The sequence below is a fragment of the Podarcis gaigeae genome (genome assembly GCF_964106915.1).
Source record: "Podarcis gaigeae genome assembly, chromosome: 9".
In the NCBI taxonomy this organism is placed as follows: Eukaryota; Metazoa; Chordata; class Lepidosauria; order Squamata; family Lacertidae; genus Podarcis; species Podarcis gaigeae.
Window position 1 is genome coordinate 54,567,276 of NC_139685.1, and position 15,667 is coordinate 54,582,942.

Genomic DNA, 15,667 nt, shown 5'->3' on the forward strand with positions numbered 1-15,667 from the left:
CGACACTGACAGTGTCAACAGCCAGAGTCCTCCATAGCGGTGTATGTGTGTGTGTGTGTGTGTGTGTGTGTGTGTGTGGAAATAGGTGATGAGGGGAAGGGAAAAAGCCTAGCAGCAGAGCTCTGCATGCAGAAGGTCCCAGGTTCAATCCCTGGCATCTCCAGGTAGGGCTGGGAAGATCAACTCTCTGAAGAACTGCTGCCAATCAGTGTAGACTATACAGAGGTAGATGGACCAATAGTCAGACCTGGCATAAGGCAGAATCCTGTGCTCCAATGAGCACCAAGGGCAGTGCCAACCATTTGTTCAAAAACCAGATCCTCACATGGGCTGGAGTCAGAATGTTTTTTTACAGTCTGCAGATGTATGAGGTCAGGCACCTAGGGAAAACCATAACAGACACTCGTACGGGCAAGAGTACATTTATTAAAAGCAGATGAGATATCTCCAGCTGTTCATTTCAAATCAACATATAATTATTTATCACCTCTGCTGCTTTCCCGCTTGCACATTCTGTCTCCTAGTTTTCTTATGCTTACTTTGAGCACACCTCGTGCTGGGAAATAGCTGGAAACGTCCTGTTTGGAATCCCAGTGGAAGCTGAAGTGTTTTCGACCCTCATTTTCCTTGGCTCAGCCAGGAAGGAGAAAGAGACCTGGGTTTTTGTTTTTAAACGTTTGTTGGAAGAAGAGCTGAGATGATTTGCAATGGGAGGGTTAACTGCATATCCCTTGATTTAAAAAAAATGGGGACAGAACAAGGACCAGATACTTTTTGGAAACCCACAAGTGGAAAAAGCAGCAATCTTCTACTGCTGTTCCCCAGGAACTGGTATTCAGAGGCATGTTGCTTCTGATACTGGGGTAACATTTAGTCATCATGTCTAGTAGTCATTGATAGCCTTATCTTCCATGTGTTTATTGGAAGGGAGTTAGTCGTTAGTCGTTAGTCGTTTGTTTTTGTTTTTGTTCTTGCACTTGGTTTTTTATGTATTTTATGTTCATATTTTGTATTTTTACGTTCATGACTGCCCTGTGATCTTCGGGTGAAGGGCAGCATACAAATCATATCAAATCAACCAGATCAATCAATCAATCAATCAATCAATCATCAAATCTTCTTTTTAAAGCCACCCAAGTTGGCATCAATCCCTACCTCCAGCCTTAGCAAATCCCATCCTATGCAGATTTAGTTTTCCCACCTCATATGAAAAGTTTCAATTTGTTTTTATTCTATTGTTATTTTAACTTTTTGAAAGTTTTATTACTGCTAATTTTTCTTATTGATTTTTTTTTTAAAAAATGCAAACCACTTGGAGAGATTTTTTTAAAAAAAATTATCAAGCGGTGTATAATTTTTATGAAACAACAGTTTTGGCTAAGCAAGACTTTGGCAAATCACCTCTGTGTGATATCTGCTGCCCTAGAATGCTTTTTTTACAACACACACACACACACACACACACACACACACAAAATCTGTTGCTGCTTTCAGTTTTGTCAGTTTTTAATTCTTTGCACTATTTTTAATTTAGACCTAAGAAATGAAACAGCAGGACAAAAGCAAAAAATAAGATCAAAAACTCAAAAACCCACATAAATTTATACCCCCAAAAATGTAACATCTGAAAGAACCCTAAGATAGTCCTTTGAATAGACAGGTGACAAATCACCAGAATTGCTTTCTTATAGTCCCACAGAAATAACATTAACAGTCAAGATCTTTCTTCTATCAAACTCCTATTCTGGAATTCCACAATGAAGATCACTATCAAGAGGGGAAACATGTTAAGATGCACGTTTTACATTGATGTGTTAATTACTGAAGGTGGTTGTCAACTAAGCTGCTCAGAGAAATCCTATTGAAATTAATGACTTTGCTTAAGTTGGGCCAATTCAATGGGTGTACTCTGAGTAAAACAGTTGACTACCACCCTGAGTTTCTCATTAAATTTAGCAGATATGGGATTTCCTCCATGCCCCTCTCCACCCCCCCATTGCCCCCATGTCTTTTATGAGCATTCCTCTCTTCTGGTTGTTTTGTACAATAGGATTCTGCAGCCCATGCAAAGCTGAACTGTTTAAAAGGATGATGTAAGCAGCAATGGTTGTTTTGCATACTCAACAGAGCAATGGTCTGCAAACAAAGCATCACTACTAACAATGCAAGGCTAAGTCAAACTTTCAGACTGGAGACCCAAGTGCTCTCATAGAGACACTTTGAGATCAGTGGAGCTACTCGAGAAGTAAGATACTGCACACTGTGAATATGGTCCCCAAAATCTGACCTTCCAGAATAATAAACACTTCATTCAAGGATCCCAAATCACTTTACAAACACTGGTTCATTCCAGTGGAGAGCTTATTCTAAACTCGCCACTTTAGAATAAACTCAGATGAAACGTGTCAAAGTTTTCGCCAAACAATATCAACAAAGGCTGATTTCTCTTTCGGAGGGATTTAAATTAATTCCCTCCTGCAAATCATATCAAAAGAGGAAGCTCAGAACTTTATTCTTCGCAACCAAACTGCAAATTTAATACTTCCCCCCTCCCCAGCCTCGCTCAACATCTTAATCAAAGTTCTAAAGAAACTTTTTCTGTGTCTTGAATTTTTTAAATTTCGTTTTGAATAAATAAATGGGAAAGAGAGCAATGGAAAGGGGGTGGGGGAAAGAACCTTTCTTGACTAATACTAATAATATGGGTCAAAGTGTCAGTCATTCTACAATTAAATTGGGGAGTAAAATAGTATCCCTTTTCTCCCACAGTACAATAGTGCTAGAATATAAATTACCAGTGGAAATGAAATAATAGTTCAAAGCACATGGGGAAGCGAGCTCAGCGTTTAGAAAGTATTTTTTACGGCACGATGAAACATTGAAGACGACGGTAACCCATGTACTTTGGGCTGTGTTGGTGAATAGTCTCCAAAGAGCACGAGGCAGGATTGTAGGGCCCTATAGTCTGTGACCCCATGATATGCTTTGTTTTGCCGGGGCAGCTGCAGTTATCAACAGATGTTTCGGCAATAAATAATTGGTATCATCTCAGAAAAGGCCCTTCTACCTGGGGTGAGGGGATAATGTGGGCAAACACTGTTCCACTATTACAGTCACATTAATCTCCCATCTATCCAGGTTTCTCAGGGAGTTGGCTGCAGGTGTTTATCCTGGGAGAGAGCAGACAAATGCTCTTCAGTCCGAGGGCTTTGTGAGCATTGTAAAAGGGGGTCAGCCACCGCCATAAATTTCCATCTGAGGCCACACACCAAAAAGGGAAAGGGAAAGGAGGGGACAGGGAGGAAGAAAACACAGCAAAACAAACTCAGAATCACAATAAAACTCCACTTAGCACTAGGGATTTGTAAAGCAAGGGCGACAACAAAACCCTCCCACTTTTACCAAGGGGCATGTAAGGTGCTCCACGCAACTTAAACCATTCACTTACAGAAGGAGAGAGAAACAGTGATTTAAGGAGGCAACTTCCTATCCTATCTTACACCCAGATACAAATAGCACCTGGTTGCAACCAACAGGTCCCTCCCTCACTTAACCCTCTCTGCAAACATAGCGATTGTGCTGCAGCAAATTCCCAGTGGTTGTTGGAGAAGATGAAGAGTTTGGATTTGATATCCCGCTTTATCACTACCTGAAGGAGTCTCAAAGCGGCTAGCATTCTCCTTTCCCTTCCTCCCCCACAACAAACACTCTGTGAGGTGAGTGGGGCTGAGAGACTTCAAAGAAGTGTGACTGGCCCAGGGTCACACAGCAGCTGCATGTGGAAGAGCGGGGAAGCGAACCCAGTTCCCCAGATTACGAGACTACTGCTCTTAACCACTATACCACACTGGCTCTCACACTTGGAGCTCTGGCCTACGCAGGTTTAAGAATAGCTTGCTGGATCAGGCCAATAGCTCACCTAGTCTAGCATCCTGTTCTCACAGAGGCCACCCAGATGCCTGTGGGAAACCCACAAGCAGGATTTGAGCACAAAAGCACTCTCTCTTCTTGCGCTTTCCTGCAACTGGTATTCAGAAGCATAGCTGCCTCCAACTGTGGAGGTAGACCGTAGCTGTTGCCAGCCCTCCCCTCCATGAATTTGTCTAATCCTCTTTTAAAGCAATTTATGCTGGTGGATATCACTGCCTCCTATAATAAAAAAAAACAAATAAATTTTTATTTATACCCCACCCTTCCTGGTTCAGAAAACCGGGCTCAGGGCGGCTAACAAGAAATTTAAAACACTTAATTGATGCAACAAAAAACAGCATAAAATACAGTATAAACCATGAATAACAATAAATTCAGAATTCAAAAATCAATTTAGGGGGGAAATCCATCCTATAAACATTAGATGATCACCAGGGCTAGCTGGTTAAATTAGCCCTATTTGGGCCAGCGAGGAGACCAGGGGAGAATTAGCTGTGGGACCCCAGAGCGGGTAATCTTCATAAAAATGGGAGGGGGAGGGAAGGAAGGGGAATAAAAGACCAGGCTAAGTTCAAATTGAAAGCCAGGCGGAGTGAGTTCCATAGTTTAGCTATGTGTTGTGTGAAGAAGAGGAAAGTTTTTCTCCCTCTCTCATTGTACCAGAACTCGGGGCAATACAATGAAGCTTAATGTTGGAAGATTCAGGGAAGACAGAATAAACTATAGATTTTATTCCCATTAGAGGCAGTGATGGCCCCCAACTTGGATGGCTTTTATAGAGGATTAGACAAATTCATGGCAGGTAAGGTTATCACTGGCTGTTAACCCTGATGCATATATACTCCCCACATGGATGGTGGTAATGCTGCTGAATGCCAGTTGCTGGAAACAACAGGTGTTCTTATGCTCAAGTCCTGCATCTGGTTGGCCGCTGTGAGAAGAGGATGCTGGACCAAATGGACCACTGCCCTGATCCAAGAGACTTTCCTTATGCTCCAGTGTATGTAAGAAACGTGTATGCAGTCAGGAATGGGGGGCGGGGAGAGGGCAGAATAAATAGGGAGAAGTTACTCTCTGTTCCTCAAAACACTGGAATCATAGGGTAGTCCAATACATTTGATTCAGGATAAACAAAATTAAATACAATTTTACTCAGCCCATAATTTACAGTGAAAATCACTGCCTCAAGATATTGCCAAAAATCCAACGCAGATGGCTCCGAAAGTGGTACAGTCAAATTCTTGGAGGCTATATATCTATCTACTTGCTATTTGCTGAGGTAACTAAAATTGGACCCACCACCTTCAGGGCTTACACCTCAGATGACATATGTAACAACAAGCAAAACTTGTCTGTATCATGCCTGACAAGTGACCTTCAAAGGGGCATTTAGCTGCAACTCTTGCAGATATAGTGCTGGACTCAGACCTTTTAGACCATTGGTAAGCCTTTGTATCTGTAATTGCACACATTTGTATTTGCTCCAAAGAACACATGAAGCTCCTGAATGAGTGGGCTTCTTCAGTCACTGGGGGAAGCCCCCTTGTGCAGGATCTCCATGTCTACATCAGAGAATACACTGCCTTCTGGTCCAGGGTGCATATCTTGTAATATGTAAACAAAATCAAGGCATTAACCCCCAACACAACTGATAAGAGTAAGAATGCGGCCACTGAATTAAATGGAGTCAGGATGACAAGTGTCACCTAGCAGAAACAGCAGTGAAGGATGAGGGTCACCTATATAAAAGGAAGGCTACCATCTGTTAGGCCACTGTACATCTAAGTGCTGTGAATGCAGGTTTCAAAGGCAGGTGTCATATACTTCATACCAGTAACTCATGCAGCCTTGCATTGATCACATCTTTCAGGTTTGTTTTGTCTTCGAGGTCTACGGCTTGTTTGTATTGCCACTTTTCTGGCACGAAGGGCCACTTCATTTCCTTTGCCTCTTCGATGAGGGTCCTCAGATCATCAGGGAGCAAAGCTGAAAAGGTCAAAGTGCAGGTAAGTGATTCAGCCGTGAAGGTTAGGAGGTGGTACCTGACCTGCTGAAAGCATTCCCTCCACCGTTTTTTGCCTCTCAGCGGCTGCAAGCTGTCACTTCTCCCAGCCGCAGAGTAATAATGAGAGGTTGCCTGTCATCAGGTGACCTCCCGTGCTCTGCCCTGCAGGTAAACTAGAGCTGTCTGTCATTAAGAGAAGGGATTTTATCAAGGAAGTGAAAGACTGTTGTTGCTTTGTAGGTGTGAGAGGAGAAAAGGAGGCAGAAAAGAGCAGAGGAAATGGATTCCTCCACAGTGCGAAAATGAGAGTTTGGAGCCCTTAATGTGCAACTTGATAGCTAACTCAGTCTTCCGAGTCCAGAGGCAATATACCTTTAAATACCAGATGCTGGAGACATGTAACAGGGGAAAGCCATTGCTGTCACGTCTGACTTGCTGGAAACAGAATACTGAATGGAATTTTAGTCCAACCCAGAATGAAGGGTCTTTGAATAAAGCCTTTGGCTTAGGTCTGTAGTTTCTTAATATTCCCGATCAATGAGTTAGGAGAGGTTTAAGAAACAGCACTCTTCCTCAGAATTTGTCTTTTGCAGAAACTTAGGAAAAGGATACAAGGAGAAGGGGACAACAGAGGACGAGATGGTTGGACAGTGTTCTCGTAGCTACGAACATGAGTTTGACCAAACTGCGGGAGGCAGTGGAAGACAGGAGTGCCTGGCGTGCTCTGGTCCATGGGGTCATGAAGAGTCGGACATGACTAAACAACTAAACAACAACAAGGAAAAGGATGGTGAATGAGATTTGGCAGATTGGTGTGAAGTCAGCCAGTCTGGAAATCCATGAGACATGAAGAGCTAAGGCAAACCAAGCTGGACGAGTTCATTTCTAAATCCCTACCCCCGTTTCCACTATTCATCTCCATCCTGGATAGAAAGAAGTAGTATCTAGGGAAGCAATAGTAATAATAATAAATGAAATGATGTGTGGGGAATGTTATTGTTTGTGTTTGTTACTATGGTGTGTATTTTTGTTGTAAACCGCTCTGTGATCTTCAGGTGAAGATAGGCATTTAATAAATAATAATAATGATAACAAGCTTCAGGCTTTGAGTTCAGATAATTAGTTCAAACTGCTGCCATAAATGATGCCACACGTCTTATAAGCAATATGTGATCATGGCAGGATTTATTTATATATATAAAAAACTACCTGTTAGGGAAGAAGACACCTGCAATTGGAGCATTTAACCCCTGCAGGGATATAAGCAAATGGAACAATCATACACACTTTGTGACATTATTCATATCATTGCCTCTCAGACTCAAAGCAGATAGCTAATACAAAAACGAAAATCTAAGGGACGTAGGTCCTAGGGAATCTCTGAGCCTTGGTTCCTTTGCTGCTTGAAGTAGTTTACCTGAAGGGCCATGTCTAATGTAGTGATTAAAAGGGCACTGATGTACCTTATCTGTAACTAAGCCGATTATTTATCATACTCTCCAGCATTTAATAAGGGAAACCGAAGAAGAAAGAACTACCTGATTAGAAGTTCAATAGCCCATTCTAAAGAGTGATAATAAAGCTGAAAGGAATTTGTGACAAGGAAACAAAAGTGCCTTTTGTGGGATGAAATGAAAGGAAACCTTACAAGAAAAAAATACACCAGCCTTTTACACATAGCCTATATTCCCAAATGCCAAAGATCTACAGACAACTATCATCACAGCCAAAGGAAGCAGAAAACTGTACACAAACAGAACAGGCCTTGCATGAGCTGGATTTAAATTTCCCCAAATGTCATCATGATTGATTCACTCGGGCAAAGTAGCTGATACTATTGAAACAGCAGAACTAGGTGGAGTCACATGATTTGTCTGTCAAAAAGGAAAATCCTGTGTGTGTGTGTGTGTGTTAACAAACAAGCAAACAAAATTCAGATTTATCTTTTTAAAAAATAGTCTGCTTAACAGAGGGCCACTTCTCGCAGCAGTTTATTCTGCGCTCGGTGCTGCTTGTGTAAGTCAGTTTTACACAATGTCCCCACTATGCTGTCCTTATCAAAATGCCATCCCATATTCCCCCCTTCAGTTAGTTCAGATGGACTGTTTCCAGGAAAAATAATATAATTTTTTTAAAAAAACCCCAAAGCTTCTGCAGAAATTATAGATCCAGATTAAATGAAGGCTGTAGGCAAATGGGTTGCCATTTTGATGAGGACCAGGTTATTTGAATGCTGCAAAATGTGTTTGCCAGAACAGGTAATGTACAAAGTCAGAATTTATGGAAGTACAAGATTAGGCTCTGAACTGGCAAAGCTTTTTGCAAAAGTACTGCAACTGTTTAGTATTTCTAAATAGACTTCCTAAAGAGCAAGCCCCATTGAACAGAATGGGTGTTATTTTGGAATAAAGGCACATCTTGTGGTAGCTTTATCCGGAGTAATTACTTTTGGAAGAGCTAGCCATGGTAATCTGCTGCAGGAAAAACCCCATAAAGAGGCTTCTGGACACAATAACAAGTCTTGTGGCACCTAAAGGAGCATCTCCATCCCCACCGTTCAGCCTGGACACTGAAGCTCAGCACTGAGGGCCTTCTGGGGTTCCTTCACTGCACAAAGTGAGGTTACAGGGAACTGGGCAGAGGGCCTTCTCAGTAGTGGCACTTTCCCTGTGGAACGCCTTCCCATCAGATGTCAAAGAGATGAGCAACTATATAACCTTTAGAAGACATCTGAAGGCAGCCTTGTATAAGGAAGTTCTTAATGTTTGATGTCTTACTGTGCTTAATGTTTTCAATTTGTTGGAAGCCACCTAATAGATCATCTTCTTATTTCAATAAATGGTTTCTTTAATAAATGGTTTCTTTTTCATATCATATTCAATAAAACAAAAACTCTTTCAATGTGTCACTGGTATTTACGTACCGCTCTTCAAAGTATCCGTTGCCTGCAAATGTTCCTCTAACACCCTGAACCATTTTTATTTTCAAAACACTTTTGTAGATGATGAACTTTTATACAGAGAGAAAAATATCTGGGAATTCAAATGTAGGGAGTTGCATTAGGGGAAACGGTCAAATGCTTTAATGAAGGGGATATACTCTCAGTGAAAGGACAGCAAACAGCCGCCATTCAGAAGTTGCATTATTTCCCCTCCCCCTTTTTTATAATTGAAATTTATGTGCATCGCCAAACTTTGGAAGCATTGTTTTTCTTAAACGAAAACCGCTCCTTATAGCCTCATGTTTACTGAAGCTTTAAATGAGAACTGACAGCAATTCACTGGTACAAAGTGGGCTTCCTTCCCTGCCTGCCTCCTAGCTCACATCCCATTCATGTCCTAGAAATCCAGTAATCTTTTGACACTTATCTGCTAGGAGATTGGGGGGGGGGGGAGGCGGGTAAATAGGGCAGGCCGGGGATGGGGTGGAAGTTTAGGGCAGTTGGCTGTTTTGCACCCAGAACTTGTCTCTGGGATCTCACCTCTGTACTGCTGATGCCTGCTTTCGTCTCTCTTAGACTGGTCCTGCACCTCTGGTGAGATCTGATCCAGCATCTGTTTGCATTCCTGCAACAGAGCGGCCATCCTTCTTTGATTATCCATGCTGCTCGCTTGAAAATTGGGTGGGGTGTGCGCGTCTTTGGGTGTATGGCGATCAATTACCGAGGAGAAGACACAAATTCTAAATGAAAAGGATCCTTTCTAGGCCGAGATACCTGGTGAACAAAAGAAGGGGAAGGATGATTAACTAAAGCATCATCAATTATCGGCAAGGCTCAAGCAGGGAGGGATAATAGGGGAAGTACATGACAGTCTCAGAGGACTTTATTAGGGAAGGGTGTGAAATTACCCTGGGGTCCGTGTACCACAGCATGGAGAGAGGAGGTTGCTTTTCAATACCCCTGTAAAAAGCCCCAAACAGTGAAGTGGCCAGCCACATGCGCACACATAGAATCCATTTGCACACATGTTGGTTCCATGCAGTCAAGTGCTTTATGCTGGAACCCTCATGTTTTCAAGACCTTTTAACCTTGCTCTGCAGCGAATCACTGTGATTTCTAGAAATGCTAGATGAGTTACATCACATACTCTTTCTGGAGACGGTAGGAAGCACTTTGGGAACAAGTGCTCGGATAATTGTACGCACAACATGGTGGATGGGGAGAGGCAATCCCCTGCTAACTTCCCAGTCAACAAAAAGACACCATTCAGTTTTCCCAGCTATGCTGCTGTATGGGGGCAAAACAAAAGAGTTATGAAAAACAGAAAGCAGGGGAAACAACACCCCGATATCTAGTTCTCCCCCCAATTATCTGGAAAATTCTGGTGAACCTCAGGCTGCATTCAAATGGCACTTTTCATGACTTTTCCCTGTTAAATTTCCACATGATGCTTGAGCTTTCACAGGATGTAAAAGCCTCACTTGGAACTTTAGTAGGCTAGAGTGCAAGTTTAATGCTCAATTCCATGTTAGTTGCTCCCAGAAAGAAAACACCTGTTTGCAAATAAGGTGTTTTCTGTGGGTACCTGGTGATGTAATTGCAGTGGCGTAGCGTGGGGGGTGCAGGGGGGCCGGCCGCACCGGGCGCAACATCTGGGGGTTAGGGTTAGGGGGCGCAAATCCATGGGTTAGGGGGTGCAAATTACTTGCCTTGCCCCATGTGCTGACAACCCACGCTACGCCACTGTGTAATTGGATGGTTCCCTTGTCAGAGATTCAGTACCCACCACTCACCGTGTTAAAAGGTTTGTGTGACTCAGGCCTGGCATATATAAACTGTGTCAGCTAACATGAAAGATGCAAACTGAACTGTAGCCACCTGCCGATCAATGCGAAAGATGTACACTATCCTGCAAAAGCATTTGAGTTAGAACAATGAAGGATCCACAAGGAAAAAAGACTCCAAAGTTTAATGAAGGAGACATGGAGTGCATTTAGATATGGGGGGAACAAGTATTCCTAATTATAATGTTAGTGTTTCTGTTTTCTAATGTTCCCTTCACACTGTGGTACTAGTTGTGTCATGGAACTCTCTCTCTCTCTGTGTGTGTTTTACCAATGTCACGCTGAATTTCATTCACACCGATGGATGCAATGCGATGCAACAACAGATATCACTGGACGATGCCACTGCTGCCCCAAAGGCTTTTGCACATGATGCATCACCCATGAAAATGGCAGGAAACAACTATCTTCTGGTTGTTGTTGTTTAGTCGTTTAGTCTTCAGTATATCTTCTGGTATACTGCCCCAAATTTTGTCACTTTACTGCCACAATTTTCTGGTTTAATGGGGTTGCAAATGGATTGTTTCTGGAAGCAATTAGCAGAGAAATGAGCACTAAACTTCTGCTAGATTTCTGGAAGTGGATTTGATGCCCAAATATAATGCAGAAATTAACATTGGAATATTGGAAACAGAATAAACTGCTGTGTGAATGCAGCCTCAGGCTGTAACATTGTACAGCTTTCGCATTCCATTTTAGAGGACTGCTTCCAGCATCAGTTCATCATTACAAACCAGTGAGAATCCCTATTTACATAGGTGATCTTCACAATTTTATCAAACAACAAGGAGTGGCAGCTTGAAGGATAACAAGTTTATCGTGTCATAAGCTTTTGTGAACAAGGGCCCACTTCACCAGATGCAGGAATTGTTTTCCTCTGTTACGTTTCATGCACCTGAGGAAGTGTATTCTGGCCTACAAAAGACTGTGTTAGCCTTTAAGGTGCCCACGAGACTCTTTGTTGTTCTTGCTGCAAAAAAACAAAACAAAAAAATCAAGCAGCATTACTTATCTGGCAACTCTTAATGTTACTTTATTTAAAAACTGGGTGCAATATTGGAGCCATATTTACAGTATAAAATTCTGAAAAACCAGTTAAAACCCCTAAGCCCCTTTCGCTCTCAAGGCAAAAATAAATAAATAAATCTCATCCTCATTTTGATCTTTAGGCTATGCTACAATTCCAGAGAGACCAATGAGGAGGAAGAAACAAAGACCCGAGGAGCTCCACGTGGAGACTGCATTTATGGATTAATCCCAACAGGGAACAAATAAAGATCGTCCCAGGAGTGTCCGTGGGGACTTAGCGCAGTCAATTGAGAAAAGCAAATCATTATTTAGGGCCAGGGCTGTTTTGACTTTCAAATAAACATTTTTAATTATTTTAAGTGCTACACTGAAACTTCCCCTTTCTCTGGATGGAAAATTATGGTGGCCAATGAACGGAGGCGCTGGTGATTATACAAATCTTTTGGTTGTGTAAGGAACCTTTTGCAAAGCTGAGAGGGGAGGGAGTGATGTTTAAATTACTTGGGGAACTGCAACATCTGGAAGCACAAGGCTCATTACTAACATTAAGGGTTTTGTTATTTCCCTTTTTGGGGTTGTGTGCGTATTCCCTTCTTCTCTAAAGTCTCCAAACAAGTAAAAGATTGTTTTGTTTTTTTAAAAAATAATATTTATTAAAGATTTTCAAATATAACAAAAAAAGAAAGACATCCAAATTTAAGACCTTATTTTCATTGGCATCTTTCCAGGACTTCCCCTCCTCTCCCCCTCTTGTATTCCAATTCTTTCAAATAAATTCAACAAATTCTTACCCCCAATTTTAAACTTATTATCATTGACCCAGTTTAAAAATATTTTCCCATCCCCTAAAATCGACCTGTTCCCTTCCACGAGTTCCCCTCTTTAATATGCAGTACAGATTAGAATAAAAAAAATAAAGAAAAAGAATAAGATATAATTTAACACCCTTTGGATTCCAAATTTCCCTCCCCCCTTTCCCGGTTGCGTTCCCAATGTCCATCAATGTCTACTATCGTCCTGGAGCTCCCACACCTAAGCCATAGTCCTTCACCAGTCCGCTTTGCCGTCTTTTTAATAGTCTTTGCCGTCTTTTGGTCATTTTTAGTTTCAAATGTCCAATCTAGGAAGGAGTCTGTCTCAAAAAGGTCCATTTTTTCCATCCAGATCTTTGTATTTAAGAGTAAAAACTCCAATTTTATTTCTTTAGACCTTTCAAATCTGGATGTCCCAAATGTTCCCACTTCCAACTTTGTCCAGTTCTTGTTATTCTTGTTGTTCTTGTTGATCTCTCTCCTCCTTTCCCCCCCCCCCCCTGTTCTCCTGCACAAATGTTCTAATTCCAAAAGCTTCTAATTCCTCTGCAGAGGCTTTGTTATTCAGGAACAAAACATTACGTCAAGTCCCTTCCATTCTTCAATAGATAAATCTATTGTCTCCTTTAGTGTATAGACCTCTGTAGACAAAATAGTGTTCCATTTCTGCAGTTTCCCAGGAGATAAAAAGTCCTATTCAAATTCCATGCCAGCAATACTTGTAGTGTACCACAGCTCCTCTAGAGGGATTATAGTAACTCAGTTTCCTTCCAGATCACACCCAACAGTCAAAGTAACTTGTTATTCCATGTTTTAAACAATTTATATCCAATTTGTAACAAATGTAACCGGCAAAGTCCTTGTAACAAAGTTCTCTTTTTGTTCTTCCGCTTTGACAGCTCCTTTGACAGCTGTCAAAACCTCTATTTCTCCTCTCCCGGCGCTCTCACGGATCGCTCCCGGGGTTCGGGGGGGGGGTTGCATTTTAATTCACATTCCACTTTTCTCCTCCAGCCCAGTCTTATAATTTTCCATCGCGAAATTAATAACTTTCTCAAAATAAGGTTGCACTCGATCTTAGTTGTCAAATCCTTTGCTTTAACTCCTCTACAACAGGGGGGAGGCTGACTTCCTTTTTGCACCTCCCCCGCTCGCTCCGATTTTTTTTTTAAAATTCCCCCCCCCTTTTTAATCCAAGTTCCAATTACTCACGGGTTATTCTTTTAAGGCCAAATTTTCAATGGAAGAAGTCAGCGCTCTCCGTCGAATGGCATGCGGCTTCGCTCGGCAGGGGAAGCGGAGGACTCATAGCACCCCCCCGTCACCCGCTCCGCAGCCTTTAAAAAGGCTCCTTCGCGGGTCGGGGGGGCACAAACGGTGCCCGCCGAGTCACCATGCCCATGGGTTTCAGCGCCCATGGTTTTTGAGGGTCCCCGCGTCGCCGGCGCGGTAGGACCCAGCCCCTGCCGAGCAGGCTCCCTCCTGAGCTCGGAGGGAGTCCGTCATTTGGCGATGGCGCCAACCCGGAAGTCCCAAACAAGTAAAAGATTGGGGTCAGTGGAGAAGAATCACTTTCACAAACACCACTATATGTAAGTAATTCAAACTGATGGGATAGCTCAGTCAGTAGAGCATGAGACTCTTAGTCTCAGGGTCGTGGGTTTGAGCCCCACATTGGGCAAAATATTCCTGCATTGGAATAGATGGCCATTAGGATTTCTTCCAACTCTATGATACAATGAGGCATACAGAATTTCCCCATTCTGATCTGTCCATACTCTGGCCCTGGCTTCAATCAGGAGTAACTTCAAGAGTGATACAAGCTTGGATTCAAGAACTCTGCTTGCAGAACAAAGCTTTACAGACCCACCTGTGTAAGTACTTTAGTCCCCACTGCCTGTCACTCATGAGAGTTGGCGGAAACTTCTGGAATGACAGAGAATGTGGCTTTGCAGAAGCTGCCCCCACCTAACTTTTGCTGGTTTCATCTCACTTGCAGCTCCTCGAGGCGAATTCTAGGTCATTCTGGAGAGTTCCCTGACTTCCATGAGGAATTCCCTTCCATTGGTGGCAAGGAATGCTCTAGCTCCGGTGAGATTTTGGTGCCAGGTTAAAACAGATCTTGTTCTCCTAGGCATTTGGTCATGCAAATTTAGGCAAGGCTGTGCTGAACCGTAGCTATTATCTGGGATAGTTTCCTCACCAGTGGCTAATTTTAGTGATTTAATCCTTGTTTTCCTTTCAACATGGTGTGTATGCAGCCTTTTTGCTCTCCGCTGCAAGTCATCTAAGCTCAGCCAGACTTACTTCTGAGTAGAAAAATATAGGACTGCAATATTAGAGCCACATTTTAAAATGATATACCAAATGTACAGCCAAGTACAAATTCTCCCCCTGCCCCTTCAGCACTTTGAAGTATGTGCTTGTCAAAGCCACTTTGAACCCATGTCATTACGCTACATTGCACTTTGCATCTAGCCATTCTAAAGGGCCAGATTTTGCTCCCTTTGGAATTCAATAGCATGAGTCCCATGGCCCTGCCGAGGGAGAGCAGGGCTGAGCACCAAACGCCTGGCCTTTGAAAAGGTCAGATTTAAATTTTAACTTTCAAGTTAATGAGGTTTCTCTCCTTATCAAAACGAGCAGCGCTGCATTTCTTTTTTCTATACTTTCCTACAACTGTAGTTTGTAAATCTGAGGTAAGAATATGGTATCATAAATGACACTGCATAATATTACAGCAATATATGATTTAAAATGTTGGAATATACCACACAACACATACAGTTTGTGGGGAAGCTGCAAGTTTTTAAAACAGATTTGTTGTGATGTGTACTGTGGGTTGTAGATGATCCAGGGAGGTCTAGATGATATTAACTGGATTATCAGCATTCACTTTTCTACACATTTATACCTGATGAGCTTATCTCTTTGTTTGTTTGTTACTTGGTTGCAGGATTTCCTTAAATAAAACACAAGCTCTTTGAACACACTGGTGTAAATACCATCCCAAGCAGAAAACTAAATCTTTTTTCTTTTCTTTTCTTTCACAAATAGGCCAGCACTTCTCCCCACTGGCATATGTTGAAACCACAGCAAGAAATTG

At 42.3% G+C, this 15,667-nt stretch overlaps 1 protein-coding gene across 6 annotated transcripts in view; it reads right to left on the reverse strand.

The window, feature by feature from the left end:
- The window catches only part of ALPK1 (alpha kinase 1), a 61,938-nt gene that overhangs the window by 21,892 nt on the left and 24,379 nt on the right, over positions 1–15,667 (reverse strand). For all 6 annotated transcript variants that reach the window (XM_083756345.1, XM_083756342.1, XM_083756344.1 and 3 more), the window contains 2 exons: positions 9,417–9,650; positions 5,762–5,916 (listed from right to left, as the gene is read on the reverse strand). In XM_083756345.1, coding sequence (XP_083612471.1) covers positions 5,762–5,916; positions 9,417–9,537 — 276 coding nt within the window. In that variant the 5' untranslated portion in view covers positions 9,538–9,650. The remainder of the gene's footprint in view (positions 1–5,761; positions 5,917–9,416; positions 9,651–15,667) is intronic.